The sequence below is a fragment of the Tachyglossus aculeatus genome, chromosome 10 (assembly GCF_015852505.1).
Source record: "Tachyglossus aculeatus isolate mTacAcu1 chromosome 10, mTacAcu1.pri, whole genome shotgun sequence".
Classification (NCBI taxonomy): domain Eukaryota; kingdom Metazoa; phylum Chordata; class Mammalia; order Monotremata; family Tachyglossidae; genus Tachyglossus; species Tachyglossus aculeatus.
Window position 1 is genome coordinate 49,288,667 of NC_052075.1, and position 14,094 is coordinate 49,302,760.

The following is a 14,094-nucleotide window of genomic DNA, read 5'->3' on the forward strand; positions in this document are numbered from 1 at the left end:
TTTCACTCAGACGTTCATTCACGTCGGCGTGGATGGCGGGAGTCGAACCCGGGAGGGAACGTGCAGGGACTTTGTGGTTCGGGCAGAGAGTGAGGGGAAAATCCAGGGTGTAGGGAACGAACGCCGCCAGGGAGAGGGAAGGGAAGTTTGGTTCGGCTTTCTCATTTTAATGAGATATTGTCGTCGTCCCCCCGGCAAATTCTGGAGTCCCTCATGGAGCATTGCGGCGGGGCAGTTGCCGCCAGATTTCCAGAGTCACGAGGGGAGTGTGGTCTTGTGGAGGCTGCAACAGACTACGGCAAAAAGCTTTTCTTTTGTGGGACGTTTCAAAATTGTCCATAGGAATCCACAGCTGCTTCAGGGTTGGGGGGAACACTATGGGCGTTATCGTTTTAAAATTCGCGTTCGACGAGAAAAGTGTCTATTTCCCTTGCCCGCTTCCCCGCCTGTACAGATTATTTTTTCTCGCTTCTCCCCTCTCCGCTCCCCTCCCGACCGTGCTGTCATCTCCCCGCTCCCCCGGTTTCCCCTTCCCGCTCAGGCCCCTTCATTTGTATCTCGGAGTCTTTCCCCCCCCACCATGTAAATTTGTACAATGGGAAATATTGTGCGGTTTGGCTACAGAGCATGGGGATTTAACGACAGCCACAAAAATTCACGATCGATCCGGGGAGCCGGGGTTCGCGATGAAGAGAACTATTTCTGTGTAAAGTTATTTAAAGAACTCTGTATTATATAAAAGGCAAAAAGTTCTATGTACTTGATGTGAATATGAGAATACTGCTCTAATAAAGACCGATTGCATGGAGATCATCAGCCCGGTCAAGGTCGTTCCTCCTGAACCGCTCCCCGGACCCCCCGGACCCCCCGGACCCCGACTTCGGCGGCTTCCGGAGAGAGGCGCGGGAGACCGTGGCCCGGGATTCCGACTTTTAATATACAACGGGAAGGAAACGGCGGTAGAGTCCGTGCCGCCAGTGAACCGGCTTCTCCTGGAGATGGCCGCCGGCCCTGCGTGGGGCGGAAAGGGAGACCGTTGGCAGAGGAAGAACCATCCCCCCTCCTCCTAGAAGCAGCGTGGCTTGGGGGAAAGAGCCCGGGCTTTGGAGTCAGAGGTCATGGGTTCGAATCCCAACTCCGCCCCATCTGCTGCGTGACCTTGGGCAAGTCGCTTAACTTCTCTGAGCCTCAGTTACCTCATCTGGAAAATGGGGATGAAGACTGTGGGCCCCACGTGGGACAACCTGATCGCCTTCATCATCATCATCATCAATCGTATTTATTGAGCGCTTACTGTGTGCAGAGCACTGTACTAGGCGCTTGGGAAGTACAAATTGGCAACATGTAGAGACAGTCCCTACCCAACAGTGGGCTCACAGTCTAAAACCCCAGCGCTTTGCACATAGTAAGCGCTTAATAAATGCCATTATTATTATTATTATTATTATTACTTCAACAGCAGCATGCACAACCCGCTCCTAAACGCTGGGGAGAGCGCCGGCCCACCAGCTGGGAGGGCTCACCTCCCCCAAGCACAACTCCCAGACTGGCCGATGGTAAAACCAAGACTCAAAAGGGCTGTTCTAGGCTGCCCTTTTTTTTGAAGTGGTTCTCTTGTTAACTTCTTACTATATGGGCCAGACACTGTGCTAAGCACTGAGCTAATCGGGTTGAACAGAGTCCATAGCTCTTGTGGGGCTCGGTCTTAATCCCCATTTTCCAGATGAGGAAACTGAGGCCCAGGGAAGTGACTGGCCCAAGGTCACAAAGCAGCCAGCAGAGCGGGGATTAGAACCCAAGCCCTCCGACTCCCAAGTGCTTAGTACAGTGCTCTGCACACAGTAAGCGCTCAATAAATACGATTGAATGAATGAATGAATCATTTCTGCCCAGCCCCGTGAGCCCGTTGTTGGGTACGGACCATCTCTAGATGTTGCCAACTTGTCCTTCCCAAGCGCTTAGTACAGTGCTCTGCACACATTAAGCACTCAATAAATACGATTGAATGAATGAATCATTTCCGCCCAGCCCTGTGAGCCCGTTATTGGGTAGGGACCGTCTCTTGATGTTGCCGACCTGTCCTTCCCAAGCGCTTAGTCCAGTGCTCTAAACACAGTAAGCGCTCAATAAATACGATTGAATGAATGAATGAATCATTTCCGCCCTGCCCTGTGAGCCCATTGTTGGGTGGTGACCGTCTCTAGATGTTGCTGACCTGTCCTTCCCAAGCGCTTAGTCCAGTGCTCTGCACACAGTAAGCGCTCAATAAATACGATTGAATAAATGAATGAATGATTTCTGCCCAGCCCTGTGAGCCCGCTGTTGGGTAGGGCCCGTCTTTAGATGTTGCCAACCTGTCCTTCCCAAGTGCTTAGTCCAGTGCTCTGCACACAGTAAGCGCTCAATAAATACAATTGAATAAATGAATGAATGATTTCCACCCAGCCCTGTGAGCCCGCTGTTGGGTAGGGCCCGTCTCTAGATGTTGCCGACCTGTCCTTCCCAAGTGCTTAGTCCAGTGCTCTGCACACAGTAAGCGCTCAATAAATACGAATGAATGAGTGACTCCCAAGCCTGGGCTCTTTCCACTGGGTGCTCTCACAATGCCCTTGAGCGCAGCAGAGGTGGGGGGGCTGAGCATAAGGGTGGGCGGTGCCTCCGCGCGCCCAGTTCTCCCCGAAGCCGCCCCCTCCCCGCCGCTGACCCCCAGAGCTGAGCGGGGCCGGAGACAGTGCCGCAGATGGCTGCTCTTCGTCGGGCCGGGGAAGAGGAAGATGGGGCGGGCAGAAAGCGGGGTCCGAGGGCCCGGAGGCCGCCGCGGGGGGGGGGGGGGCGGACCCCGCGACCCTTCGGGAACACTGACCTGGGAGCGGAGCGGGAAGGATCCCCGCTAATCTTCGTCGTCTGGGGGGATGCCCAGCTCCTCGTCCGTCCACTTGGAAGCGTCCGGGTAGGGGAAGTGTCCCTAGGGAGAGGGGCGCCGTCATTCCGGACCCGTTCCCACGCGTGGCCCGAGCGGCGTGGGCTCGACCCATCGATCCATCGGGGGCGTTTAGGGAGCGCTCGCCGCGTGCAGAGCGGCCGGGAGAGGACGAGAGTCGGGAGGCTTCCTCCCCGCCCACCCGGCCCGTTGTGCCGTGCACCCCCCGGAGGGACCGGGGCTGCCTCGACTTCCCACCCGCGCGCGGGGGGCAGCGGGCGGGCGCTCAGTATGTCCCGGGGGCAGGGCCGTGCCCGCGGCGACTCACCAGGACGGCGTCCGAGTCGTGCCAGAAGCGCCACAGGATCCAGAACCACATGGCGCCGCTCCACAGCTCCGCCTGGAACACCTGCGACTTGGTCAGCTGCGGGTACTGCCGGTACTGCGGGGGGATGTGCACGCCGCCTCCCGCGCTGCCATCACAGAACGCTTTGGGTGACGCCCCCCAAGACCCCCGCCCCGCCCCGCCCCGCCCCGCCGGCCCCCTCACCCAAGGCCGTCGCCACCCCGGTCGTAGTGGGTGAGCGCTGTGTACCAAGCACGCCAGTCGACTACGAGATCATCAGTTCCCACATAATAATGCTAGTAACTAATAAGAGAATAATTAATAACTAATAATTATTATAATTATTATATAATTAATAATATAATATAATTAATAATTATAGGCCTTCCCAGACTGAGCCCCTTCCTTCCTCTCCCCTTCGTCCCCCTCTCCATCCCCCCATCTTACCTCCTTCCCTTCCCCACAGCACCTGGATATATGTATATATATATGGTTGTGCATATTTATTACTCTATTTATTTTACTTGTACATTTCTATCCTATTTATTTTATTTTGTTGGTATGTTTGGTTTTGTTCTCTGTCTCCCCCTTTTAGACCGGGAGCCCACTGTTGGGTAGGGACTGTCTCTATGTGATGCCACTTTGTACTTCCCAAGCGCTTAGTACAGTGCTCTGCACATAGTAAGTGCTCAATAAATACGATTGATTGATTGATTAATTAATGATTAACAATTGTAATTATTAATTATAATAATGCATATTAATATAATAATGATGATTATAATGAAATCTGATATGTGATATGCTATATGTGATGTATTATAATATTAATATATGATATACTATAATATACATTCTATTATAATATAATATACTATAAATACATTATATTTTATTGTGATGTATTCATTTATAAAATATAAATATTTTATATTTATATATGAATATAAAGCGCTCAATAAATACGGTTGATGATGATGATGAAGGCGATCAGGTTGTCCCACGTGGGGCCCTCGGTCTTCAACCCCATTTTATATTTATATATGATTTATATAAGTTGATATAAAATATATTAATTTATTTTATAATATTTTTAGGCTGTGAGCCCACTGTTGGGTAGGGACCGTCTCTATATGTTGCCAGCTTGTACTTCCCAAGCGCTTAGTACAGTGCTCAGCACACAGTAAGCGCTCAATAAATACGATTGATGATGATGGATGGATAATATTAATGTTAATATAATAATTGATAATAATTAGAGAAGCAGCGTGGCTCAGTGGAAAGAGCACGGGCTTTGGAGTCAGAGGTCATGGGTTCGAATCCCAGCTCCACCACTTGTCAGCTGTGGGGCCTTGGGCAAGCCACTTCTCTGTGCCTCAGTTCCCTCATCTGTAAAATGGGATTAAGACTGTGAGCCCCATGTGGGACAACCTGATCACCTTGTATCCCCCAGCGCTTAGAACAGGGCTTTGCACATAGTAAGCACTTAATAAATGCCATTATTAATAATGATGACGTTTATTAAGCGCTTACTATGTGCAAAGCACCGTTCTAAGTGCTGGATTGTGGTATCTGTTAAGCACTTACTACGCATCAAGCAGCATAAGCAGTGTGGCTCGGTGGAAAGAGCCTGGGCTTTGGAGTCAGAGGTCATAGGTTAGAATCCCAACTCCGCCACATCTGCTGTGTGACCTTGGGCAAGTCACTTCACTTCTCTGAGCCTCAGTTCCCTGAGGATTAATGGGGATTAATCAATCAATCAATCATATTTATTGAGCGCTTACTGTGTGCAGAGCACTGGACTAAGCGCTTGGGAAGTACAAGTCGGCAACACCTAGAGACGGTCCCTACCCAACAGTGGGCTCACAGTCTAGAAGGGGGAGACAGACAACAAAACCAAACATACTAACAAAATAAAAAGGTCACAGGAGGCCCCTTTCCCAACTCCCTTGGACGTAGGGGCTGCTAAGAAAGGGGTACAGTGTCAAGGTTGCATCACCTGTTAGACTCTAAACACCTTGAGGGCAGGGGTCATGTCTTTTTTTTTTTTCTTTTTAAATGGTATTTGTTAAGCGCTTCTTCTGTGACAGATACCGTACTAACCGTCGGGGCAGATAATCAATCAATCGTATTTATTGAGCGCTTACTGTGTGCAGAGCACTGTACTAAGCGCTTGGGAAGTACAAGTCGGCAACATATAGAGACGGTCCCTACCCAACAGGGGGCTCACAGTCTAAAAGGGGGGAGACAGAGAACAAAACCAAACATACTAACAAAATAAAATAAATAGAATAGATAGGTTCAAGTAAAATAAATAAATAAATAGAGTAATAAATCTGTACAAACATATCTACATATATACAGGTGCTGTGGGGCAGGGAAGGAGGTAAGAAGGGGGGGATGGAGAGGGGGACGAGGGGGAGAGGAAGGAAGGGGCTCAGTGTGGGAAGGCCTCCTGGAGGAGGTGAGCTCTCAGTAGGGCCTTGAAGGGAGGAAGAGAGCGAGCTTGGCGGATGGGCGGAGGGGGGGGCATTCCGGGCCCGGGGGAGGACGTGGGCCGGGGGTCGATGGCGGGACAGGCGAGAGCGAGGTACGGGGAGAAGATCAGCGGTGGAGGAGCGGAGGGTGCGGGCTGGGCCGTAGAAGGAGAGAAGGGAGGTGAGGTAGGAGGGGGCCAGGGGATGGATGGACAGCCTTGAAGCCCAGGGTGAGGAGTTTCTGCCTGATGGGTAGGTTGATTGGTAGCCACTGGAGATTTTTGAGGAGGGGAGTAACATGCCCAGAGTGTTTCTGGACAAAGACAATCCGGGCAGCAGCATGAAGTATGGATTGAAGTGGGGAGAGACACGAGGATGGGAGATCGGAGAGGAGGCTGATGCAGTAGACCAGACGGGATAGGATGAGAGCTTGAACGAGCAGGGTAGCGGATGGGATGGAGAGGAAAGGGCGGAGCTTGGCAGTGTTGCGGAGCTGAGACCGGCAGGTTTTGGTCACGGCTTGGATGCGAGGGGTGAACGAGAGAGCGGAGTCGAGGATGACACCAAGGTTGCGGGCCTGTGAGACGGGAAGGATGGTAGTGCCGTCAGCAGTGACGGGAAAGTCAGGGAGAGGGCAGGGTTTGGGAGGGAAGACAAGGAGCTCAGTCTTCGACGTATTGCGTTTTAGGTGGCGGGCAGACATCCAGATGGAGATGTCCTGAAGGCGGGAGCAGATGCGAGCCTGGAGGGAGGGGGAGAGAGCAGGGGCAGAGATGTAGATCTGGGTGTCATCAGCGTAGAGATGATAGTGGAAGCTGTGGGAGCGAATGAGGTCACCAAGGGAGTGCGTGTAGATCGAGAACAGAAGGGGACCAAGCACTGAACCTTGGGGAACCCCCACAGTAAGCGGATGGGAGGGGGAGGGGGAGCCCGCAAAGGAGAATGAGAATGAACGACCGGAGAGATAAGAGGAGAACCAGGAGAGGACGGAGTCTGTGAAGCCAAGGTTGGATAGCATGTTGAGGAGAAAGGGGTGGGCCACGGTGTCGAAGGCAATAAACAATAAACAGACACATTCCCTGCCCACAACAAATTTACAGTCTAGAGGGGGAGAAAGGCATTGCTATAAATACATTACAGATATGTACATTAAGAGCCAGGGGGCTGGGAAGGGGGATGAATAAAGGGAGGGAGCCAGGGCGATGCAAAAGAGAGTGGGAGAAGAGGAAAGGAAGGCTTAGTCAGGGAAGAGATGGAGGAGGAGATGGGCCTTCAATTGAGAAGCAGTGTGGCTCAGTGGAAAGAGCCCGGGATTTGGAGTCAGAGGTCAGGGGTTCAAATCCCAGCTCTGCCAATTGTCAGCTGGGTGACTTTGGGCAAATCACTTCACTTCTCTGGGCCTCAGTGACCTCATCTGTAAAATGGGAATGAAGACTGTGCACCCCCCGTGGGACAACCTGATCACCTTGTAACCTCCCCAGCGCTTAGAACAGTGCTTGGCACACAGTAAGGGCTTAATAAATGTCATCATCATTATTATTATTATTATTCTCTGGGCCTCAGTTCCCTCATCTGTAAAATGGGGATGAAGACTGTGAGTCCCCCGTGGGAAAACCTGATCACCTTGTAACCTCCCCAGTGCTTAGAACCGTGCTTGGCACATAGTAAGCGCTTAATAAATGCCATCATTATTAGTATTCTCTGGGCCTCAGTTCCCTCACCTGTAAAATGGGGATGAAGACTGGGAGCCACACATGGGACAACCTGATCACCTTGTATCTCCCCCACCCCCCGCACTCTTAGAACAGTGCCTGGCACATAGTAAGCGCTTAATAAATGCCATCATTATTAGTATTATTATTATTCTAAGCGCTGGGGAGGTTACAAGGTGACCTTGCATCCCCACCCCCCGCGCTTAGAACAGTGCTTCGCACAGATTTGTTGTCTATCTTCCCCTTGTAGACTGTGAGCCCGCTGTCCTTCTCAAGTGCTTAGTACAGTGCTCAGCGCACAGTAAGCGCTCAATAAATACGATTGAATGAATGAATGAATGAATAGTATGCACTTAATAAATGCCACTATTATTTTTATTCTAAGCGCTGGGGAGGTTACAAGGTGACCTTGTATCCCCACCCCCCGCGCTTAGAACAGTGCTTTGCACATAGTATGCGCTTAACATTCTAGACTGTGAGCCCGCAGTTGGGTAGGGACCGCCTCTAGATGTTGCCGACCTGTACTTCCCAAGCGCTTAGTACAGTGCTCTGCACACAGTAAGCGCTCAATAAATACGATTGATTGATTGATTGATTAACAAATAGCATGATTATTCTGAGTATCGTTGCTCAAATGAGCAAGGGCAGGTGGTTGCGCGGCGGTCTGGGCCGCCCGGGCCGCAAGGGCGTCTGTCCCGCCTCCCGTCATCAATCAATCAATCAATCAATCAATCAATCAATCGTATTTATTGAGCGCTTACTGTGTGCAGAGCACTGGACTAAGCGCTTGCTTGGGAAGTCCAAGTTGGCAACATCTAGAGACGGTCCCTACCCAACAGTGGGCTCACAGTCTAGAAGGGAGAGACAGAGAACAAAACCAAACATATTAACAAAATAAAATAGATAGAATAGATATGCACAAGTAAAATAAATAAATAGAGTAATAAATATGTAGAGACATATATACATATATACAGGTGCTGTGGGGAAGGTCACAGCAGACATGCGGCAGAGCCGGGATTAGAACTCGTGATCTCTGACTCAATCAATCAATCATATTTACTGAGTGTTTACTGTGTGCAGAGCACTGGACTAAGCGCTTGGGACGTCCAAGTTGGCAACATATAGAGACGGTCCCTACCCAACAGTGGGCTCACAGTCTCAAGCCCGTGCTCTTTCTTCATAAACAGTCTATACGAATTTCAGAAATTTTGACATAAAAATGGAATCATGGGGAGCAAGTAGTGTTTAGAAGAAAATTGTCCATGGAACATGCTGAAAGCGTTGTTGGGTAGGGGCCATCTCTATATGTTGCCGACTTGGACTTCCCAAGCGGTTAGTAATAATAATGATAATAATAAAGACATTTGTTAAGCGCTTACTATGTGCCAAGCCCTGTTCTAAGCCCTGGGGGGATACAAGGTGATCAGGTTGTCCCACTTGGGGCTCACAGTCTTCATCCCCATTTTACAGGTGAGGTCACTAAGGCCCAGAGAAATTAAGTGACTTGGCCCAAGTCACACAGATAATGGCACTTCATAAGCGCTTACTATCAATCCTTCGTATTTACTGAGTGCTTACTGTGTGCAGAGCACTGTACTAAGCGCTTGGGAAGTCCAAGTTGGCAACATCTAGAGACGGTCCCTACCCAACAGTGGGCTCACAGTCTAAATGGGGGAGACAGAGAACAAAACGAAACATACTAACAAATAAAATAAATGGAATAGATATGTACAAGTAAAATAAATAGAGTAATCATCATCATCATCATCAATCGTATTTATTGAGCGCTTACTGTGTGCAGAGCACTGTACTAAGCGCTTGGGAAGGACAAGTTGGCAACATATAGAGACGGTCCCTACCCAACAGTGGGCTCACAGTCTAAAAGGGGGAGACAGAGAACAAAACCAAACCTACTAACAAAATAAAATAAATGGAATAGATATGTACAAGTAAAATAAATACAGTAATCATCATCATCAATCATATTAATTGAGCGCTTACTGTGTGCAGAGCACTGGACTAAGCGCTTGGGAAGTCCAAGTTGGCAACATCTAGAGACGGGCCCTACCCAACAGTGGGCTCACAGTCTAGAAGGGGGAGACGGAGAACAAAACCAAACATACTAACAAAATAAAATAAATGGAATAGATATGTACAAGTAAAATAAATACAGTAATCATCATCATCAATCATATTAATTGAGCGCTTACTGTGTGCAGAGCACTGGACTAAGCGCTTGGGAAGTCCAAGTTGGCAACATCTAGAGACGGGCCCTACCCAACAGTGGGCTCACAGTCTAAAAGGGGGAGACGGAGAACAAAACCAAACATACTAACAAAATAAAATAAATGGAATAGATAGGCACAAGTAAAATAAATAAACAGAGTAATAAATCTGTACAAACATATATACATCTATACAAGTGCTGTGGGGAAGGGAAGGAGGTAAGGCGGGGGGGATGGAGGGGGGAGAGCACTAATAATGATGGCATTTATTAAGCGCTTACTCTATGCAAAGCCCTGTTCTAAGCGCTGGGGAGGTTCCAAGGTGATCAGGTTGTCCCACGGGGGGGCTCACAGTCTTAACCCCCATTTTACAGATGAGGGAACTGAGGCCCGGAGAAGTGAGGTGACTTGCCCAAGGTCACCCGGCTGACAAGTGACGGAGGCGGGATTAGAACCCACGCCCCCTTACTCCCAAGCCCGGGCTCTCCCCACTGAGGCACGACCGTCCATCCGTCGGTCGGTCGGTCTGTCTGTCGGTCCGTCCCGGTCCGCCAAGACTCACTGCCGGGCTCCCAGGACGTGCCGCCCGGCGGCTCCGAGGACGGGCCTCAGCCTCACCACGGAAGCCATGACACCCCTACCCTCGCCACGGCCAGGCCCGCCCCGCCCCTTTCGTGTCGTCACTTCCGGCCGGCCCGCGGGCCTCACCCTTTGCGGGCCCGCCCCCTTTCGTGTCGTCACTTCCGGCCGGCCCGCGGGCCTCACCCCTTACGGGCCCGCCCCCTTTCGTGTCGTCACTTCCGGCCGGCCGGCGGGCCTCCCCCTGTACAGGCCCGCCCCCTCTCGTGTCGTCACTTCCGGTCGGCGCGCCTCACTCTCTATAGGCCCCCCCCCTTTCGTGTCGTCACTCCCGACCGGCCCGCGGGCCGTACCAGTAATAATAATAATAATAATGTTGGCATTTGTTAAGCGCTTACTGTTCTGAGCAATGGGGGGGATACAAAGTGATCAGGTTGTCCCACGTGGGGCTCAAAGTCTTCATGCCTGTATATATGTATATATATATATATATATCCTGTATGTATGTATATGTATATATGTATGTATATATGTATACATATATGTGTGTATATGTATATGCATGTATATGTGTATGTGTATATATACATATATGTGTATACGTATATTTCCTATACATGCATATATATGTGTATCTATATATATATACATATATGTATATCACCTGTATATCAATCAAAAAATTAATCGTATTTATTGAGCGCTTACTGTGTGCAGAGCACCGTACTAAGCGCTTGGGAAGTCCAAGTTGGCAACATACAGAGACAGTCCCTACCCAACAGTGGGCTCACAGTCTAAAAGGGGGAGGCAGAGAACAAAATCAATCAATCAATCGTATTTGAGCACTTACTGTGTGCAGAGCACTGGACTAAGCGCTTGGGAAGTACAAGTTGGCAACATATAGAGACGGTCCCTACCCAAAAGTGGGCTCACAGTCTAAAAGGGAGAGACAGACAACAAAACCAAACATACTAACAAAATAGAACAGAATAGATATGTACAAGTAAAATAGAGTACTAAATATGTACAAACATATATACTGGTGCTGTGGGGAAGGGAAGGAGGTAAGATGAGGGGGATGGAGAGGGGGACGAGGGGGAGAGGAAGGGAAGGGCTCAGTCTGGGAAGGCCTCCTGGAGGAGGTGAGCTCTCAGTAGGGCCTTGAAGGGAGGGTGTTTGCACATATTTATTACTCTATTTATTTATCTTACTTGTACATATCTATTCTATTTATTTTATTTTGTTAGTACGTTGTTGGGTAGGGACCGTCTCTAGGTGTTGCCAACTTGGACTTCCCAAGCGCTTACTCCAGTGCTCTGCACACAGTAAGCGCTCAATAAATACGATTGATTGATAATCCCCATTTTACAGATGAGGTCACTGAGGCTCAGAGAAGTTAAGCGACTTGCCCAAGGTCACACAGCAGACGGGGTGGAGGCGGAACTCGAACCCATAATCTCTGACTCCAAAGCCCGGGCTTTTTCCACCGAGCCACGCTGCTGCTTAGCGTGTACCACTTGTAGCCCCGCCCCTTTCGTGTCGTCACTGCCTTCAGACCGTCCCACTTACAGCCCCCCTTTTGTGTCGTCACTTCCGGCCGGCCCGCGGGCCGTACCATTCACCAAATGGGGGGGGCCCCCCCCCGCAGGAAAGGCCCTGGACTCACCCGGAGCCTCATTGAGCGCTTACTGTGTGCAGAGCACTGGACTAAGCGCTTGGGAAGTACAAGTCGGCAACATCTAGAGACGGCCCCCTACCCCACAACGGGCTCACAGTCTAGAAGGGGAAGACAGACAACAAAACAAAACCTGGGGACAGGTGTCAAGTCGTCAAAATAAATAGAAAGAATAATAATGATGGCATTTATTAAGCAGTTACTATGTGCAAAGCCCTGTTCTAAGCCCTGCGGAGGTTCCAAGGTGATCAGGTTGTCCCACGGGGGCTCACAGTCTTAACCCCCATTTTACAGATGAGGTAACTGAGGCCCAGAGAATAATAATACAATAATAATAATGATGGCATTTATTAAGCGCTTACTATGTGCAAAGCACTGTTCTAAGCGCTGGGGAGGCTACGAGGTGATCAGGTTGGCCCACGGGGGGCTCACAGTCTCAACCCCCATTTTCCAGATGAGGGAACTGAGGCCCAGAGAAGTGAAGTGACTGGCCCAAAGTCACACAGCTGACAATTGGCGGAGCCGGGATTTGAACCCATGACCTCTGACTCCAAAGCCCGGGCTCTTTTCCATTGAGCCACGCTGCTTCTCTTAAATAAAGGTAGATGCACATCATTAACAAAATAAATAGAATAGTATGTGCAGAGCGCTTTGTTAAGTGCTTGGGAAATCCAGGTCGGCAACATCTAGAGACCGTCCCTACCCGACAACGGGGTCACAGTCTAGAAGGGGGAGACAGACAACAAAGCACGTGGACAGGTGTCAAGTCGTCAGAATAAACAGAAATAAAGCTAGATGCACATCATTAACAAAATAAATAGAATAGTAAATGTGTACAAGTAAAATTAATAGAGTAATAAATCTGTACAAACATATATACAGGTGCTGTGGGGAGGGGAAGGAGGTAGGGCAGGGGGATGGGGAGGAGGAGAGGAAAAAGGGGGCTCTGGTTAACTTTGCTGTTACATACACACATACGTACATACATACATACACGTGCTTGTTAAACGCTTACTATATGCCAAGCACTGTTCTATGTACAATGATAATAACAATAATAATTATGGTATTTGCTAAGCACTTACTGTGTGCCAAGCACTGTTCTACGTACAATAATAATAATAATTATGGTATTTGTTAATAATAATAATAATAATAATAGTATTTGTTATGCGCTTACTATGTGCAAAACACTGTTCTAAGCATTGGGGAGGATACAAGGTGATCAGATTGTCCCACGTGGGGCTCACAGTCTGCATCCCTATTTTACAGATGAGGTTACTGAGGCCCAGAGAAGTAAAGTGACTTGCCCAAAGTCACCCAGCTGACAATTGGCAGAGCCAGGATTCAAACCCATGACCTCTGACTCCGAAACCCAGGCACTTTCCATTGAGCCACGCTGCTTCTCTAAGCCACGCTGCTTCTCTTAAGTGCCAAGCACTGTTCTACATACAATAATAATAATGATAATTAATAATTATGGCATTTGTTAAGCACTTACTCTGTGCCAAGCACTCTTCTACATACGATAATAATTAATTAATAACTATGGTATTTGTTAAGCACTATGTGCCAAGCACTGCTCTAGGTACAATAATAATAATTACGGTATTTCTTAAGTGCTTACTATGTGCCAAGCACTGTTCTACATACAATGATAATTAATAATTATAATAATAATAATGATGGCATTTGTTAAGCGCTTACCATGTGCAAAGCACTATGTTCTAAGCGCTGGGAAGGTTACAAGGTGATCAGGTTGTCCCATGGGGGGGCTCACAGTCTTAATCCCCATTTTACAGATGAGGTAACTGAGGCCCAGAGAAGTTAAGTGACTTGCCCAGAGTCACGCGGCTGACAGCTGGCGGAGCCGGGATTTGAACCCATGACCTCTGACTCCAAAGCCCGGGCTCTTTCCACTGAGCCAAGCTGCTTCTATAATTAACAAATAATTATGGTATTTGTTAAGCACTGACTATGTGCCAAGCACTCTTCTACGTACAATAATAATAATAATAATTATGGCATTTGTTAAGCACTTACTGTATGCAAAGCACTGTTCTATGTACAATAATAATTGATAAGTAGGGTATTTGTTAAGCACTTACTATATGCCAAGCACTGTTCTATGTACAATAATAATTGATAAGTAGGGTA

At 48.8% G+C, this 14,094-nt stretch overlaps 1 protein-coding gene across 1 annotated transcript; it reads right to left on the bottom strand.

The window, feature by feature from the left end:
- Positions 1–915: 915 nt before the first annotated feature.
- On the bottom strand, positions 916–10,354 carry NDUFB2 (NADH:ubiquinone oxidoreductase subunit B2). The gene is made up of 4 exons (XM_038753214.1): positions 10,246–10,354; positions 3,249–3,393; positions 2,864–2,965; positions 916–1,011 (listed from the first exon to the last, which is right to left on the bottom strand). The coding sequence occupies exons 1-3, from the start codon at positions 10,311–10,313 to the stop codon at positions 2,891–2,893; spliced, it is 288 nt and encodes a 95-aa protein (XP_038609142.1). The 5' UTR covers positions 10,314–10,354; the 3' UTR covers positions 916–1,011; positions 2,864–2,890.
- Between the last annotated feature and the right edge of the window lie 3,740 nt (positions 10,355–14,094).

Coding starts and splice junctions, on each gene's coding strand:
- NDUFB2 (XM_038753214.1), bottom strand. CDS start 10,313: ATGGCTTCCGTGGTGAGGCTGAGGCCCGTCCTCGGAGCCGCCGGGCGG. Junction 3,394..10,245: donor CACGTCCTGGGAGCCCGGCA/GTGAGTCTTGGC, acceptor CTGTGATGGCAG/CGCGGGAGGCGGCGTGCACA. Junction 2,966..3,248: donor ACGACTCGGACGCCGTCCTG/GTGAGTCGCCGC, acceptor CCCTCTCCCTAG/GGACACTTCCCCTACCCGGA.